Source organism: Nematostella vectensis, chromosome 3 (genome assembly GCF_932526225.1).
Source record: "Nematostella vectensis chromosome 3, jaNemVect1.1, whole genome shotgun sequence".
NCBI classification, from domain to species: domain Eukaryota; kingdom Metazoa; phylum Cnidaria; class Anthozoa; order Actiniaria; family Edwardsiidae; genus Nematostella; species Nematostella vectensis.
In genome coordinates this window covers 13490106-13505499 of record NC_064036.1, presented here as the reverse complement: position 1 = coordinate 13505499, position 15394 = coordinate 13490106, and the positions used below count along the sequence as shown (strand labels likewise).

At 40.3% G+C, this 15394-nt stretch overlaps 3 protein-coding genes across 4 annotated transcripts in view; 1 reads left to right on the top strand and 2 right to left on the bottom strand.

The window, feature by feature from the left end:
* Positions 1–9767, top strand: part of LOC5518677 (DNA-directed RNA polymerase III subunit RPC2) — a 24156-nt gene extending 14389 nt beyond the window's left edge. The window contains exons 27-49 of one of the 2 annotated variants that reach the window (XM_048725823.1): positions 196–294; positions 724–851; positions 1175–1202; positions 1515–1572; positions 1727–1763; positions 1960–2009; positions 2177–2213; positions 2292–2353; positions 2489–2507; positions 2600–2677; positions 3142–3216; positions 3533–3581; positions 4342–4402; positions 4973–5055; positions 5448–5496; positions 5577–5594; positions 5896–6001; positions 6447–6543; positions 6665–6755; positions 7903–7949; positions 8345–8404; positions 8789–8878; positions 9229–9767. In XM_048725823.1, the coding sequence (XP_048581780.1) occupies positions 196–294; positions 724–851; positions 1175–1202; positions 1515–1572; positions 1727–1763; positions 1960–2009; positions 2177–2213; positions 2292–2353; positions 2489–2507; positions 2600–2677; positions 3142–3216; positions 3533–3581; positions 4342–4402; positions 4973–5055; positions 5448–5496; positions 5577–5594; positions 5896–6001; positions 6447–6543; positions 6665–6755; positions 7903–7949; positions 8345–8404; positions 8789–8878; positions 9229–9364 (1558 nt within the window). In that variant the 3' untranslated portion in view covers positions 9365–9767. Of the gene's footprint in view, positions 1–195; positions 295–723; positions 852–1174; positions 1203–1514; positions 1573–1726; positions 1764–1959; positions 2010–2176; positions 2214–2291; positions 2354–2488; positions 2508–2599; positions 2678–3141; positions 3217–3532; positions 3582–4341; positions 4403–4972; positions 5056–5447; positions 5497–5576; positions 5595–5895; positions 6002–6446; positions 6544–6664; positions 6756–7902; positions 7950–8344; positions 8405–8788; positions 8879–9228 lie in introns of those variants that run through there. The other variant, XR_007307449.1, reaches the window with a different exon arrangement.
* LOC125561390 lies at positions 9768–13175 on the bottom strand. Its single transcript, XM_048725715.1, has 4 exons — positions 13160–13175; positions 12608–12853; positions 10583–10982; positions 9768–10383 (listed from the first exon to the last, which is right to left on the bottom strand). The coding sequence occupies exons 1-4, from the start codon at positions 13173–13175 to the stop codon at positions 10113–10115; spliced, it is 933 nt and encodes a 310-aa protein (XP_048581672.1). The 3' UTR covers positions 9768–10112.
* LOC116602164 lies at positions 12715–15394 on the bottom strand. Its single transcript, XM_032363335.2, has 5 exons — positions 15235–15394; positions 14902–15070; positions 14683–14829; positions 14357–14467; positions 12715–12853 (listed from the first exon to the last, which is right to left on the bottom strand). The coding sequence occupies exons 1-4, from the start codon at positions 15295–15297 to the stop codon at positions 14361–14363; spliced, it is 486 nt and encodes a 161-aa protein (XP_032219226.2). The 5' UTR covers positions 15298–15394; the 3' UTR covers positions 12715–12853; positions 14357–14360.

Below are 15394 nucleotides of genomic sequence, written 5' to 3'. Positions count from 1 at the left end.
AACAGCAATGTAAATTGATACCGTCGTATGTAAATGTCGCAATGTGATAACATTTTTTGAAATTGTGCTGAGGGTATTTGCATTATTAAAAAAAAAAGACTTTTACTTGATACAGGATTTTGATTCTTATTACCGTGAATGTGATGTTCTTGTAAGTTTTAATCATTTAACCATGTTATAACCATAACCTTGTAGGAGCTTTGAAGACTTCTTGCACGAGGGTCTGGTGGAATACCTTGATGTCAATGAAGAGAATGACAGCGAGATAGCTCTCTATGAGACCGCGGTCAACAAGTACGTAAATAGGCAATGGCTGTCACGGCTTGAAAGTGTGCTATATTTGTATAAACTTAGGAGAAATACTACATGGTACAGCTAAAACAATGCGAACTTAACGGCGGACAACTAAAAAATCCGGGTAATGCTTTCTTATGCGACCTTTCAAAGGACATATGCTTTGAATGTTTATTTTCAAGGGTTTTTTTATTCCTTTGTTATAATTTGTCCTTCAACTTTTAGCAGTCAGAGCGCAGATATTAGAATACAGATTCTTTACTCCATGGCGTACTTAGAATTATCGCACAAAAAAGACTCCAAATGAAAAAAGATTTTGGGATGATTGCAATTCCTCCCTGTGCCCCTTGCTTGCCAACTCCTTTGGTGTCTTGATTTTTGTGTCCGACATGGCATTACATGGCAAATGAATGTTTGAATGGGCTGCAGGAGTACCACTCATCTGGAGATTGAACCTTTCACGCTTCTGGGTGTCTGCGCCGGTCTCATCCCCTATCCACATCACAACCAGTCGCCTCGTAACACGTACCAATGTGCAATGGGCAAGCAAGCCATGGGTAAGGTCGAACCCTAACCTCTCACATTCCCCCTTAACCAGAAACAGACGTCCTTATAATAGTTTTACTAAAAAGTCTTAGATATTAATACACTATTATAGTTTTGCTTCCCGCTTCGTTTGATGCTTAACCCCCCAACTCCAGCTCTTTAAACACCTTTTTCATCCTGCTGCTCAAAACAGGATGCCTCCATACCTTGTCCCGTACCTCCCCTCCCTCAGTTTAACCCCTCCCCTCCCTCAGCTTTTCCCCTCTCCCTGCTTGAAACGACGGCTTTATAGGAATGGAGGTTATTCATATTTTTCTGGTGCTATTATTTTCAGGATCGATCGGTTATAACCAAAGAAATAGGTGAGGCACTCATAATGGGCTAATAAAACATAACTACGCATACTAGAGCACGCATAATGCATGTCTGTTTTCCGCCTGATTTAGTATAGTCAGGGCTCATTTTAAAAGTGTTTGATAAAGAACCCGGTTTCAAACGTATATAAAAAATTACGAAGAAGCATGAGAACCTTTTTTTAACTGGGTGAAAAGGGGGCATTTTTCACAATTCTTAGCTTATCCGACGGCGTTTGATGTTACCTCGAGCGGATAGTTACAAACAAGGTTAAAATATTTGTCTATTACCTGTTATTATAAATGAATTCAATTTTTCAGGATCGACACTTTGCTGTACTTCCTCGTATACCCACAAGTCCCGCTCGTACGAACCAAGGTGCGCTCTTATCATTGTTATAGTGGAAATTAAAAGAAGTCAAGAGTTTTTAAACGACCTTTTTATTTGTATATTTGTTGCTTTGGACGATCTTGCCTAGAGACATATATATTTATTTATTTATTTTATTATTATTAATTTTTTAATTTTCTAGACAATTGACTTGATACAGTTTGACAAGCTGCCAGGAGGTAAATGTATAACCCTCACTTTAACTCAATCATAGTATATCTCATATAACTTTATCATGGTCACAATACCACTAGCTGTGCTGCCGTTGGAGTATCGTCAATTCTTGTTGAAAGGAACTTTATATTTACAAGTTTTGTACAGTGTTAGTTGTATGAATTATAAGTGCACTTTGTGATATGTTCTATCTCTGTTTAGGTCAAAATGCCACAGTTGCCGTAATGAGTTACAGTGGATATGACATCGAGGTGGGGTAATCCTGAACTAAACTAGAACTCTTGCTCATTTGTGGTTTTCCATCCACGTGACTTGATCACATTGTAATTTGTATTCTGCTCGAACGGACCTGTTTAGTTTATGCTATGTATCAGTTTAAATGGGCCCTGGTTAACTCGCCTTTTACATTTTTCATCAGGACGCCCTGATTCTGAACAAAGCGTCAGTCGATCGAGGTGAGAGTTTTTCAATTGTGCCTCATACATTGCGTTTAGCTTAACGAGAAAACTAATATTATCGATTCGATTATTTAGGATTTGGACGATGTCTCGTTTATCGCAAGCAAGTTTGTACTTTAAAGAGATATGCAAATCAGGTAAGCGACTTATGTCCACTCAGCAGTATCCTTCCAAACATCTCCATGCTCACCCCTAACACCTCACATTCATTATATTGTGATTCATTTTTAATTCTTATGTCTAAGTTATTTCCTTTGTTGTTTCTTCCACAGACATTTGACCGGGTAATGGGTAAGTTGACAAGTATAAGTTACCGTGTTGTTTCCTCAGTGCTCCTTGGAGCATTGCTTTTCGCTTCCTTGACGAGTTTTTGGTGTCTCCAGGTCCCAGTAAGGATGCTCAGACCGGTGAGGTCATATGGAGACATCAGCCACTGGACGCCGATGGTATCGGAGCCCCAGGTACGTCAAACGCATTCGCATACACCGACAATGGACGAACTTTTTGTCGTGCGAAACGACTTATGCTGTCGGCGAAACAACCAAGGTGGTCAGCGAACTGGCTTGTCGGCAAAAGTATCTTATATCTTAATACTTTGCGCATGGTACTATGTACTATAACTAGATTGCTGTAAGCATTATTTCTTCAATAATATCTATATTAGGGAATGTGATGAAATTGGTTAATAGTGTAATAACAAACCGCGGAACACGTAGCGTTATTATATCCTATGGTTTGATGGAAAGAGATAGTATACACCCTTTACTGCTATTTGTGTAATCCGAAAGGCTGAACAAAAGTTTTGTGTGTGTGCTCGTCGTGTCCTAAGATTACTTTTAGAGATATGCTATCGTAAGATGGGTATATCATCTAATACTTTTGGCTAATGTTATTCTTTGATGTCATTTTGCCGAAAAATCATCAGGTGAACGAGTTGAGAACAAGCAGATCCTTATCAACAAATCCATGCCTGTCGTCATGAACACGCCTCTCCAGCAAGGCAAGTAGACTGGATACTCGCGTCACTTGACGTGACAGTGTTGAATAACGTATGCGCATGCGCGTGCTCTGGTGAAAACAAACACAATCGTAGCCGGTAAAAAGCCGCCATTTTAAAACAAAAAGGCTGATTTAACTTCGCGGCACTGGAACTAGTCTTGCGTTTTTTAGCACTGGCAGTTCTATAAGTATGGCTGAACAACTGTATAGCATAATTTAATTCCTCTCTACCCTTATGACGCAATTAGAAAAAAAGGTTAACTGCGGTAAACCCAACAAAAATATTCTGTGATACTAATACATCTCGCTTGTCTTAGGACCCGGAGGGCCGCCTCCGCAGCCGGAGTACAAGGACGTCCCTGTCAGGTCTGCTGTCTGTAGTCTGTTGCGATCTGTACAATTTAGCTAACCTTAACCGTTGTCTGACCATTATATATAACCATTTATAATTTTCAACATACCCAAATAGCTAATCTATATTAATATCTGACAATTGCCAAACTATATTGATATCTGGCAATGGCTGATCTATATCAATATCTGGCAATGGCCAATCAGAATCGAAGTCTGGCAATGTGCAGTCTGTATCCAAGTCAAACAATGGCCAAACTGAATCGACGTCAAACAAGGGCCAATCCTGAAAATGGCCAATCTGTATCGATATCTGACAATGGCCAATCTGTATGCAAGTCCAACAATGGCCAATCTGTATCGAGGCCGGACAATGGCCAATCTGTATCGATATCTGACAATGTCCAATCTGTATGTAAGTCCAACTTTTGCCAATCTGTATCGACCACAGACAATAGCCAATCCTGACAATGGCAAATCTGTATCGATATCTGACAATGGCCAATGTATATGTAAGTCCAACAATGGCCAATCTGTATCGAAATCTAAACATGACCAGTCTGTATAGACGTCCGACAATGGCCAATCTGTATCGATATCTGACAATGGCTAACCTTTATCAAAGTCTGGCAATGGCCAGTCTATCGATATCTGACAATCGGTAATCTGTATCAAAGCCCAGCAATAGCTAATCTTTATCGAAGTTTGACAATGGTAAATCTGTATCGATCTGACAATCTTGCGTCATTATCTTCCACTAATTTTATCTTAACAGCTACAAGGGGCCTAAGGAAGTGTACATTGAAAGAGTTCTGATCACGTCGAACCCAGAGGAGGTAATCCCGTGGTTTGCCCACATCCTCGTGTATATATCCATCATATAGAGTTGTTTATTTATTTTACTTGTTTGCGGGAATGTATTGTAAGTCGTTATTCAGAATTTCAATTTCAATATGTGCTCGATCCACCCCAGCTTTTTTAAAAGCGTGAGAGATGGAGTCTATTTATATTATCTTAATAAAGTCGGATCCATTTGCAGAGGTCTTGGTTACCTTGGTCATACGTAGTTTCAATATATATTCAATTTCAATATATGTTCAATCCACCCCAGCTTTTTTAAAAGAGTGAGAGATGGAGTCTATTCATATTGTCTTAATAAAGTCGGATCCATTTGCAGAGGTCTTGGTTGCCTTGGTCATACGTAGTTTCAATATATATTCAATTTCAATATATGTTCAATCCACCCCAGCTTTTTTAAAAGCGTGAGAGATGGAGTCTATTCATATTGTCTTAATAAAGTCGGATCCATTTGCAGAGGTCTTGGTTGCCTTCGTCATACGTAGTTATGGTTTGTTCTGGATACGAAGCCTTGTTTGAAATAATTACCTATTCTATTGTCTTCCTAGGCTTTTCTTATCAAGATGCTCTTAAGACAGACGCGAAGACCAGAATTGGGCGACAAGTTCAGTAGTCGTCATGGACAGAAAGGGTATGGCCAACAAGTTGATTATTTTTGGGGTGGCACGTTGTTAAGCAAACTAGAGTTTGTTTCATGTATTTTTCATTGGCCATGATTTACCTAAAAACTCGCTATTGTGGATAAACAAAATCTAGATTTAACAAGCCCACATATGAATATTTTTGTTCTCTCGGTCATTGGCCCACGAGAACGTCCATGCACGAGATGGAAGAGTAATTGGGTTTATTAAATGCCGGTTCTTCCTTCTTAAGTACACGTACTCGTAGTATGAATAGCATTTGTTTGATTACAACCTTTTGGTATTGTGTTATACGACCAATAATTTCATTATGTGTTTATTGACGTCCTCGTAAAAGTACAAGAGAAAGTCCCCTGATTTGTATTCTGTTTATTTCTCACAGTGTATGTGGATTAATTGTTAACCAAGAGGATATGCCTTTCACAGACCTGGTGAGTCCAAAGTTTTGTATTTTGAATATATATTTATCTCTTTTATCTAAATTTGATCATGTCTCTCTTTCCTTTTGCAGGGTATTTGTCCTGACATTGTAAGTTCACCTGACTAGATGAGTGAAATATTCGCTATTAGGGTTGTCAAGGCCAGTTGAGGAACAAAGACATAAGGAATAACGTGTATTGTTTGGGGGCATTCCGCACAGAGAAGTCGAGGATTGAACAAGAACAGATATCTCTTGTTAACCTGTCTATTTCGATAAAGAATTATAACAATTTCTAGAGTAAAAATGGGAGGGAGTTAAGGGGGATGTTCGAGCAAATATCAGGAACAAATGTTAACGAACTCTAGAGAAAACTAGCCCCAACCCTAACCTTCATAACTTTTAATTGCAGATCATGAACCCTCACGGTTTCCCGTCTCGTATGACTGTGGGCAAATTGATTGAGCTGATTGCGGGAAAGGCAGGAGTCTTGGAAGGTCACTTTGGATATGGCACAGGTACTCAATGCTTCTGCCTTGTTCGTGCACTCATTTGTTTTTCTATTGTATTGTTTTTTTTTTTTCCTTTTTATCTTCGATACCCACGTAGCTGTAACGTAGATTTGAGCTTGATCTTAAAGAAGGCCAATCACGCCGCCATTTTATGCTTTCGCTCGATGCCGAGTGACTCAAAGAAACCATTTCTATCGGCTAAGTCAAACAGATAACCAAATTATTTCCAATGACGTATTCATTCGTAGATTTTGAAATTTTGAAGTTTTCTTGCGTATAAACCGTTGTATGTTAGATAATAAACAATAACAAAGGAGTGGTTGATCGACATTCTTTAAGCTCTATTCTATCCATCGAGCACCTAACCCCCTCTCGTTCTAACCACGTTGTTACATTTGCCTTGCTCTGCCTCTCATAAGGGACTAATATTCTCGTTATTTTTCTCATTCAGCTTTCGGCGGCGATAAGGTCGAAGACGTTTGTGAGGTTCTAATGAAGCATGGCTTCAACTACGCCGGAAAGGACTACGTTACCTCCGGCATAACAGGGTAATTATTTTGGGCTTTTACAAGTACTTTTACGGTTGCCTTTGATAAGAACCCATGATCATTTGTATTGTTTTGTTTTTTGATTTTTTTTTTTTGTTTGTTTTTCGTGTGCGGTTTTTAGAGAGCCTCTAAGCGCCTACATATTCTTTGGTCCAGTTTACTACCAGAAGCTCAAACATATGGTGCTGGATAAGATGCACGCTAGAGCTAAGGTAAGGACGAAAACGCCCCTCTCAACACCCACCCACTGCATTGTTATCCTCGGGGACCCAGAGCTTTTTTCAGGACCCGAAATGATCCCGGACCCGAAACGATCCCCAAGAGTCCCCGAAATGAGCCCCAAGGAAATGCAGTAATGGACAACACAAGGAGCGTTGTGTGACTCCGACCGCTGGGGGCTGCGAAGGAGACTAAATTATGTAAAGATTGGCTTTCAGTTTTAAAAGATATGAAACATTTAGCTCTATTTGTGTTATTATCAGGAATATCAGTTTACATTAGCTAAAACTATAGTATTGGGGTCAACTAACTTCCTGTTATAGTAATTTCAAGAACCCGGTGTGGATAAATTATTTTTACATAACAAGCCATAAAAGAAAGTCTTTACAGATAGGGCACGTTGCTTTTCGTAGGAAGCGAAATGTGTTAAGGTTATTTTTTTGTATGTTTGTATTCGGTAAATGAAAGACCTATCATATGATATAATGCCAGGGTGTACGCACGACTACATAAGGAAATTCAAAACTCACAAAATATTGCTTTCAACTAAAGCCACACTATCTTAATATTTTGCAACGGTAGCAGAAGGATTGTTCGAGTGTTTTACTAAGTGTGCTTTTGTCATTCTATCTTCTCGGCCAAACCGGCTGCCTTAAATGTATCGGTAAATATTCGCTCTTGTGAACATGGATTTCGTGGTGAAATACATGTTTGCTTGTCAAATGAGTATAGATTTTTTGGGGTGATGTTTACCGGAAATGAGATTTATAGTTTATTCCTTTCAGTAGCAATTAAAAGTTGTGAATTTGTTTTGGACTCGGTTTATATGTTTAACGCCGGGCAATGTAATTGTATTGGAATTAATCTTTTTAAGTCACTCTGTTTAGAAAAAAAAATGCAAGTATTTCTTCTGCTTTCTTTTTGCTTTTTACTCCTCGGTATCGTTTAGGGTCCCAGGATGAGTTGGGGTACTTTTGGGGATCATTTCGGGTCCTGTACAGCTTTTCCCCCTCTTTCTTTCGTCTTCGCGCTTCCGGTATCGGCTTCCGGTATCCGCGCCGCCCTGGGTTCCCGACGATACATTGTTTTTGTTTTAAATCGAGGAGATGTTTCAATAGTAATAACTTTTGCATTTTCTAGGGACCTCGTGCAGTACTTACTAGACAGCCAACCGAGGGCCGATCGAGGTACGTTCGTATCAATAGAGAGCTTAAGCAAGTCAGCACGAACGGCATCAAAAACGGCGCTCACGAATTGCTGAAAAACGGCGTTGACGTCCGTGACAGGAAATCTAGAACGGCATTTTCCCTATTTTTACGTTCTACGCGCGCGGTCACGGACGTCAACGCCGTTTTTCCAACAATTCGTCAGAGCGCGCGCCGTTTTTTGATGCCGTTCGTGTTGACTTGCTTAAGCTCTCTAATGTCGTAATCGCCATTCATTATAATTGTCATGTGTCCGTAGTCATAACTTTGACTATCACATCGTCACCATCCATCACCTTTTATTACTACCGTACAATATCATGTATCTTATAATATTTATCTTATAATATTTATCTTATGCGTGTGTGTGTTCACAGGGATGGAGGCCTGCGGTTAGGGGAAATGGAGAGAGATTGCCTGATAGCCTACGGTGCAAGGTTAGTGAGCGTGATTCGAGAATTACATTTTGATGGAAACGAACTATGTAACCAGGAGGTTTCGGTCATGTTCTAAAAATGGGCGCATAGGCATTTCTTTGCCGCGTTGGTTTACTTGTGACATTCATGTTAATCGGATAGGTTTTGCATTGGGTTTCTTTTCATCCTGTAAATGATGTATTTTTTATCTTACTGGCATAAAAAAGATATGTAACCCCCCCTCCCCCTCAGCGGTATTGAATCGAAATTCAATCCTTATTTTTCTTTACCGTAAAAATAGGAAAATGCAAAATAAATTGGTGCCTTATTCAATTATCAGATACGGCTGAAAGAACGTCTTCAGTCAACACAGTATCTGCTAAATGCGTCTTGTGTTTGTTATAGCATGCTGCTCCTGGAACGCCTGATGATTTCCAGTGATGCTTTCTCAGTGGATGTCTGCGGACAGTGTGGCCTTATGGGATACTCCGGCTGGTAAGAATGCATTCTGGGAAATCACTTTTCCGGGCATTAAATGCCAATGTGAAACAATAGGGGACTTGCGCTAGGAGATCACGTGACCTTTCTGGGTGGCAAATCAAATTCAAAACAAAATAACCACAGAAGTGACTGACAACGAAAAAATATAATCTTTAAATGAAACTAAACCCTTTCTGAAAAAAAAAGTATTTTTAGTAAGCGTTGAATAAGTTGTTTTTTTGTTGCTGTTATTTTGCTGCGCGGGGTAGTTTGTCACCCAAACAGTCACGTGATCTCTTAGCAAACTTCCCCTATTGTGGTTGAGGGCAGTGAAAGGTATGCTAAGATCTCCATTCTGTTTTCAGGTGTCACTACTGCAAGTCGTCAGGGGACATAGCCACGTTAAAGATCCCCTACGCATGCAAGCTGTTATTCCAGGAGTTGCAATCCATGAATATCGTGCCCCGACTATCACTTAAACACTATACGGACGAATACTAGAGAGACAAATAATCAGAGTATATCATGCGACGGCCATCATTTAACTGCAAGACGGAGAGAGATACCTAACTTAAGGTACAGTGACAGTTCACCAAGACAAAGTCAGAATAGTCAAGTGAATGCGTACGAAAACGAGGATAACGCCATACCTTCCTGCAAGGCACTGATATTCCTCCACAGTTTGCTAGTAATGAAGTTTGAAAGAGGTATTGCCGCACAGTGTACAAGAGTGCTGTTGACTACTTGTAGCTTATTGTTTGACGCGGTGATAGTGTTCCCGGGCACATAAATCCTCATTGCTCCTCATCCTCTTACTATATGAATATCCCTTTATGGATGCCGACATTTTGCATGTGCCTTTATCCTGGTTTCGGTGATTACAACAAATCAAAATAAGCTGTCATCGTTTGTCTGGGGTTTTATTCAACTCGTTAAACTAGATATAGTACTAAGATAGTGCTCAGCGGCGTAGCCAGGATTTTTAACAGGAGGGGGCCCAAAAGGCCCTTTCAAGGCATGTTGTACCTTAGATAATGTCTCATACATTTACTGTATTTTTGGCTGCTAGAAGGGAGGGCCTTGGCCATCCCCTGGCTACGCCCCTGGTGCTATTGAAAGTCTATTTCCAAGCGCAATGACTGAAGCGCGCGAAAATGCTAATCAGGATATTGGCACAGTACAATGCATTGCCATCTAAAGCTAAACGTCTCGGTCAGTTACGGTCCCTTGTCAAGGAGGTCTCATAAGTCTACTTGAACCAAATCGAGGTCTGTCCTATCTTGTCCGTCGCAGTTGCGGAGTACCAGCCTTTATGTACATACGTCTCGCTTCCGCGTGGCACATCCGGTTGGAAGATCTTGTTCTGGTAGTTCATATTACTACCTCCATCGCCAGAATGAACACTCGGGAAGAATGGTCCCTGTGTGATGGTACCAAACTCAACTCCAACATTGACAAAGCCATATCCTGTAGGGTACGAGTCGCCCCAAGTGGCGCCAAGAGATTCCGCTAGGGCGTATCTAGTTCGAAATCATAAATGCAGTAAAGATGTTGTAATCTAATGCTTTCGGTCAAAATGAAACCTGTTTGTGTGAACGATCACAGTCTAGTTATATTTTATGAGTCTATTTTTATTTACGTATAAAACACAACTGTAAGATGACAGTGTGTAGTTCTCCGTCGCCTTCTGTCTTTATATCAATCGGGACGCCGTCTTACCTTACGTATTTCCCAGTCTCCCCTTTGAGTCCTTGCACCACGAACTCCGCGAGATGCATCTGGGGTATCCCATTGCTACCAGTCGCACCATTGAAGCGATTGTGGTTTGCGAATGTTATATTGTAGATTTTATTCTGCCGAAGATCGATACTCCAGACGTATGAATAGCTGTCAATACCGCCTGTACTAGGATTACCCCCTGCTGCCATGATCATGTGGTTCGCCGCACGTGCCATCATGACTGCTCCGTGTGTAAGGTTCACCAGGCCGTTGGAGCTTGCGCGCGCCTCAGGTTCCCACAGGTAACCCATTGGGTTATTCATGTTTGGTATTGCTTTGTTTAGTGGACTGGTTGATGTGGCATGAACAAATCCGTAGCTAGCTAACATCCACCCTCCTCCTATAAATGAGAAGAAAAAAAGTAATCACACACAACAGGAAATCACTCCCATTAGATAGCTGTAGTTGGGAATTGAGACACGTAAGGGATAACTTAATTGGTGATAACGTAAGAGATAACTTAATTGGTGATAACGTAGGGGATGACTTGATGGGTGATAAAGTAGGGGATAACTTAATTGGTGATAACGTAAGGGATAACTTAATTGGTGATAACGTAAGGGATAACTTAATTGGTGATAACGTAGGGGATAACTTGATGGGTGATAAAGTAGGGGATAACTTAATTGGTGATAACGTAAGGGATAACTTAATTGGTGATAACGTAAGGGATAACTTAATTGGTGATAACGTAGGGGATAACTTGATGGGTGATAATGTAGGGGATAACTTGATGGGTGATCACGTAGGGGATAACTTGATGGGTGATAACGTAGAGATAACTTGATGGGTGATAACATAGGGGATAACTTGATAGGTGATAACGTAGGGGATAACTTGATGGGTGATCACGTAGGGGATAACTTGATGGGTGATAACGTAGAGATAACTTGATGGGTGATAATGTAGGGCATAACTTGATGGGTGATAACGTAGGGGATAACTTGATGAGTGATAACGTAGGGGATAACTTAATTGGTGATAAAGTAGGGGATAACTTGATGGGTGATAACGTAGGGGATAACTTGATGGTTGATAATGTAGGGGATAACTTAATTGGTGATAACGTAAGGGATAACTTAATTGGTGATAACGTAGGGGATAACTTGATGGGTGATAACGTAGGGGATAACTTGATGGGTGATAACGTAGGGGATAACTTGCTGGGTGATAACGTAGGAGATAACTTGATGGGTGATAACGTAGGAGATAACTTAATTGGTGATAAAGTATGGGATAACTTGATGGGTGATAACGTAGGGGATCACTTGATGGGTGATAACGTAGGAGATAACTTGATGTGTGATAACGTAGGGGATAACTTTATGGGTGATAAAGTAGGGGATAACTTGATGGGTGATAACATAGGAGATAACTTGATGGGTGATAACGTAGGAGATAACTTGACGGGTGATAACGTAGGAGATAACTTGATGGTTGATAACGTAGGAGATAAATTGACGGGTGAGGCAAAGAGCGCCAAATCAGTCAGCATTGCTAGCAAGCTTTTTTCGGCTAAACACAAGACAAAAAATCAATTGCCGAACTACTTGAAAGTACCTGACAGAAGGGCGTACTAAGCACCAGCATTGTTTTTTTTACGAAGCTTAATGATGTTGTGAATAGGGGACTTTCACTAAGAGATCACGTGATTGTTCGGGTGGCCAACTAGCGCGCGCTCAGGCCTTTAGCGGCATAATAACAGCAACAAAAAGCAACGTATTTAGCGCTTAAGAATAAAGCCAGAAAGTTCGGAAAGGGTTTATTTTTATTTAGATATTCATTTTTTTTTTTTCGTTCTCTGGGGTGACGGGCGCAGTCATTTAAGTCTTTATTTTGGCTTGAATTTGCCACTGAAAAGGTCACGTGATCTCTTAGCGGAATCCCCCTATTATGATGTATGCTAGCATAAGGCAATAAGCAAAAATAGCAAATATAGTTCAGTGTAATTTTTAAACCCTCCACCTTGGTAATCCATGTCACAGTATGTCAACGCAGGGCTAGGTTCTCCAGGAGGTTGGATCCAATACAGACCACTTCCTCCGCTATCTCCAGCATCCAAGATGGCTTTAGCGTTAGGTGCGGGGTTGATTGCTGTGCCGAGGCGACGGCGACTGCACTGGGGCCCAGTATAATCACGTGAGCATGAGCACGTGTTCTTACCAACGCATGTGCCGCCATTCTTACATTGATGTTTGGCGTCGCAACGACCTGAAAGGAACGACCGAACGTGGACTCAGAGCTCTAGTTTAAATAGTTGGCAAACATACAAACACGCAAACCATGTAAAATTTTCCCTTGTGAGACAAAAATAAAAACATTGGCGTAATTTAATGACTTGTAGAACTCTAAATGCCGTTTTAGTATTAACGGTGCAATTAGTGTCAAGCAAGATATTGCTGTCTAAATTTGAAGAATATTGTTTATCCGGTCCAATACGCCAATGCCGAAAAAATGCAGAGACTGCAATCGGACCCATCCATTTACATTACATTTATTTATTTGCATTCCATTTACATTGATGGTATTGCATAACATAATATGGCTTAAATGAGAGTATTCGGTCTTGATTTAAATGTTTTGCATATAAAGTGGGCTACTTTCTTATTCACAAAAGGGTCAACATTATTAAAAAGGAACAGAATTTTATCATCATGTACTTAGATTGTCAAAGAAAATGTAGTGGGATTGGATATCAGAAAATAATTGCTTTCGTTCAGAGTGGGATGAGACGCAGAAAAGCATGAAATGTTTTTCATCTTCTAAAGTGTTACAAATCTGGCAGATACGCTTCTCTCTTGGAATCGGAGGTTTTGTGTGTCTGCCTGTTTCTATGTTTAGATTAAGATTCCCTAGTCTGAGTTTGGCTAAAGCTTGTCTGTGTTCTTAAGTATTTTATCATAGCATTCACTAGATTTTGTGTCTTTTTTGAAAGAGGAGTAAAAAATTAGCTTATTGTTCAGATTTATAAGACCCATTTGATGACGTTAAGATTCGTTTGTAATATTTGAGATTAATTTTCCTAGTTTAAATTTGTTATAAATCGTCTCCTTATTATATGGGGCATCAAATCTTTCTAGTATCTTACATATTGAGGACATGAAGCTCGATTTACCCGAACATGTCAATTCGCTAGAAATTTTCATGCATTGTTTGGCAATACTATTTTCTGGTAATGCTTGAATATGGAGCCAAAACAGTAGGGTGTTACGTAATATTGTTGATTTTAGCTATAATCTGCCGGCCTCATTTCGGGCAGAGACATTCGGGGCGCGTTTGTTCAAGCCAAAGTAGTATTTGAAAAATTGGCAATGCAAGCGTTCTATGGGGTCTGTTTCCCATTTTTGAAAATTTATCGCATCGTAAGCTCCCAATGAGTCCGAGTTGTACAATAGGATCGGCGAGAAGAGTGCGTTAAATAACTTGTTATTTAACTTGATAGGGAATTTATTAAAATTGAGATAGCGTTTGACTGCAAAGATAGAGCGTCCAATATTTCAAAAGAAGGCTGTTTAGACAGTGCGATTGATTTAGTTGCATGCGACTTACCCGCGACATCTCTACAACTCGAATCGCAGAGTGTAAATTAACCTACGGCTCCGCTACGATGCTCGGCTATGAAAGTCGTAGTGTGTAATTCAGGGCTAAGAAACGTCGTAGGCAGATAGCATACGACTAAACCGTGCTGTCTAAATCGGCCTTACGCCTACTTACTGAACTAACAATAGATTCCCGTGAACCCTTTGGGGCATTTGCACGAAATCACGTGGGGAGTGGGGCCTGTGTGGCACGAGCCGCCATTTTGACAAAACGAGTTTTTACATGCTGTAGGGAGTGAAAAAAACACGATTAGTCTTACACAGGAAGTTGTATCTGAGTTTCCTTTCAGCATAATCCGGTCAGATCTAGACGTGATGTAAAAGTATCTGGGTTGGTTAACGATTGACCTTTGGCACGACACAGCCGTTGTAGCTTTTGTGGGATATTTCATCAGCAGAAAACGTTTATCTGGAGAAATTTTTTTGATCTCCTTTACTGACCCTTGCATATTTTTGGTTGTGTACAATGCTGAATAAGATTTCTCTTGAGAACTTCGCAGCTACTTGTAGATGTCTGTATCTTGGCAAAGAAATCGACGCATTCGGCCACAGCTTTGTGGACCTTTTGGAAACATGCTGTACAAGACACTATAATTAAACAAAAACAAAATAAGTTAATCGTTTAAACTGTATAAATGAAAGCCGAGAATATAGAATTGCCTGATGGACAGATGCTCTTGCAAGAGGCCTCCATGGATTGTCTCTGTTGATCACAAATCTTCGCTGTAACAGGGCTGTTTTGTGTATGTAGCCAGCTCTTGGCTACGTCGCAGGCAGTTGTAGAGGGTATAAGATCCAGACATTTTTGCAGAGATGCATCTGGGCAAACCTAAATCGCAAATATACAGCTATTATGATGGCTACCATTGAGGTGATGTACCATTCATTACTGCGTAACCGGAAAATTTACATTGATAGTTGCGCAGTAGAAATCCAATTGCATTATTATTGTATATTGTTACAACATTCTAAAACATTCTCAATCTCACTTACCGCACAATCTGCGGGAATCACCATCAGTAACAAGAAGGCTACAATGAAACGCATTTCGCACATGCTAGTATTCCTCTCTAGATAATTCGCTCTTTGCGGAACTGTAGGGAGAATGTCAATGCTGAAAGGAGTATCTCACTTTATAAAGACCTCTCTCCGA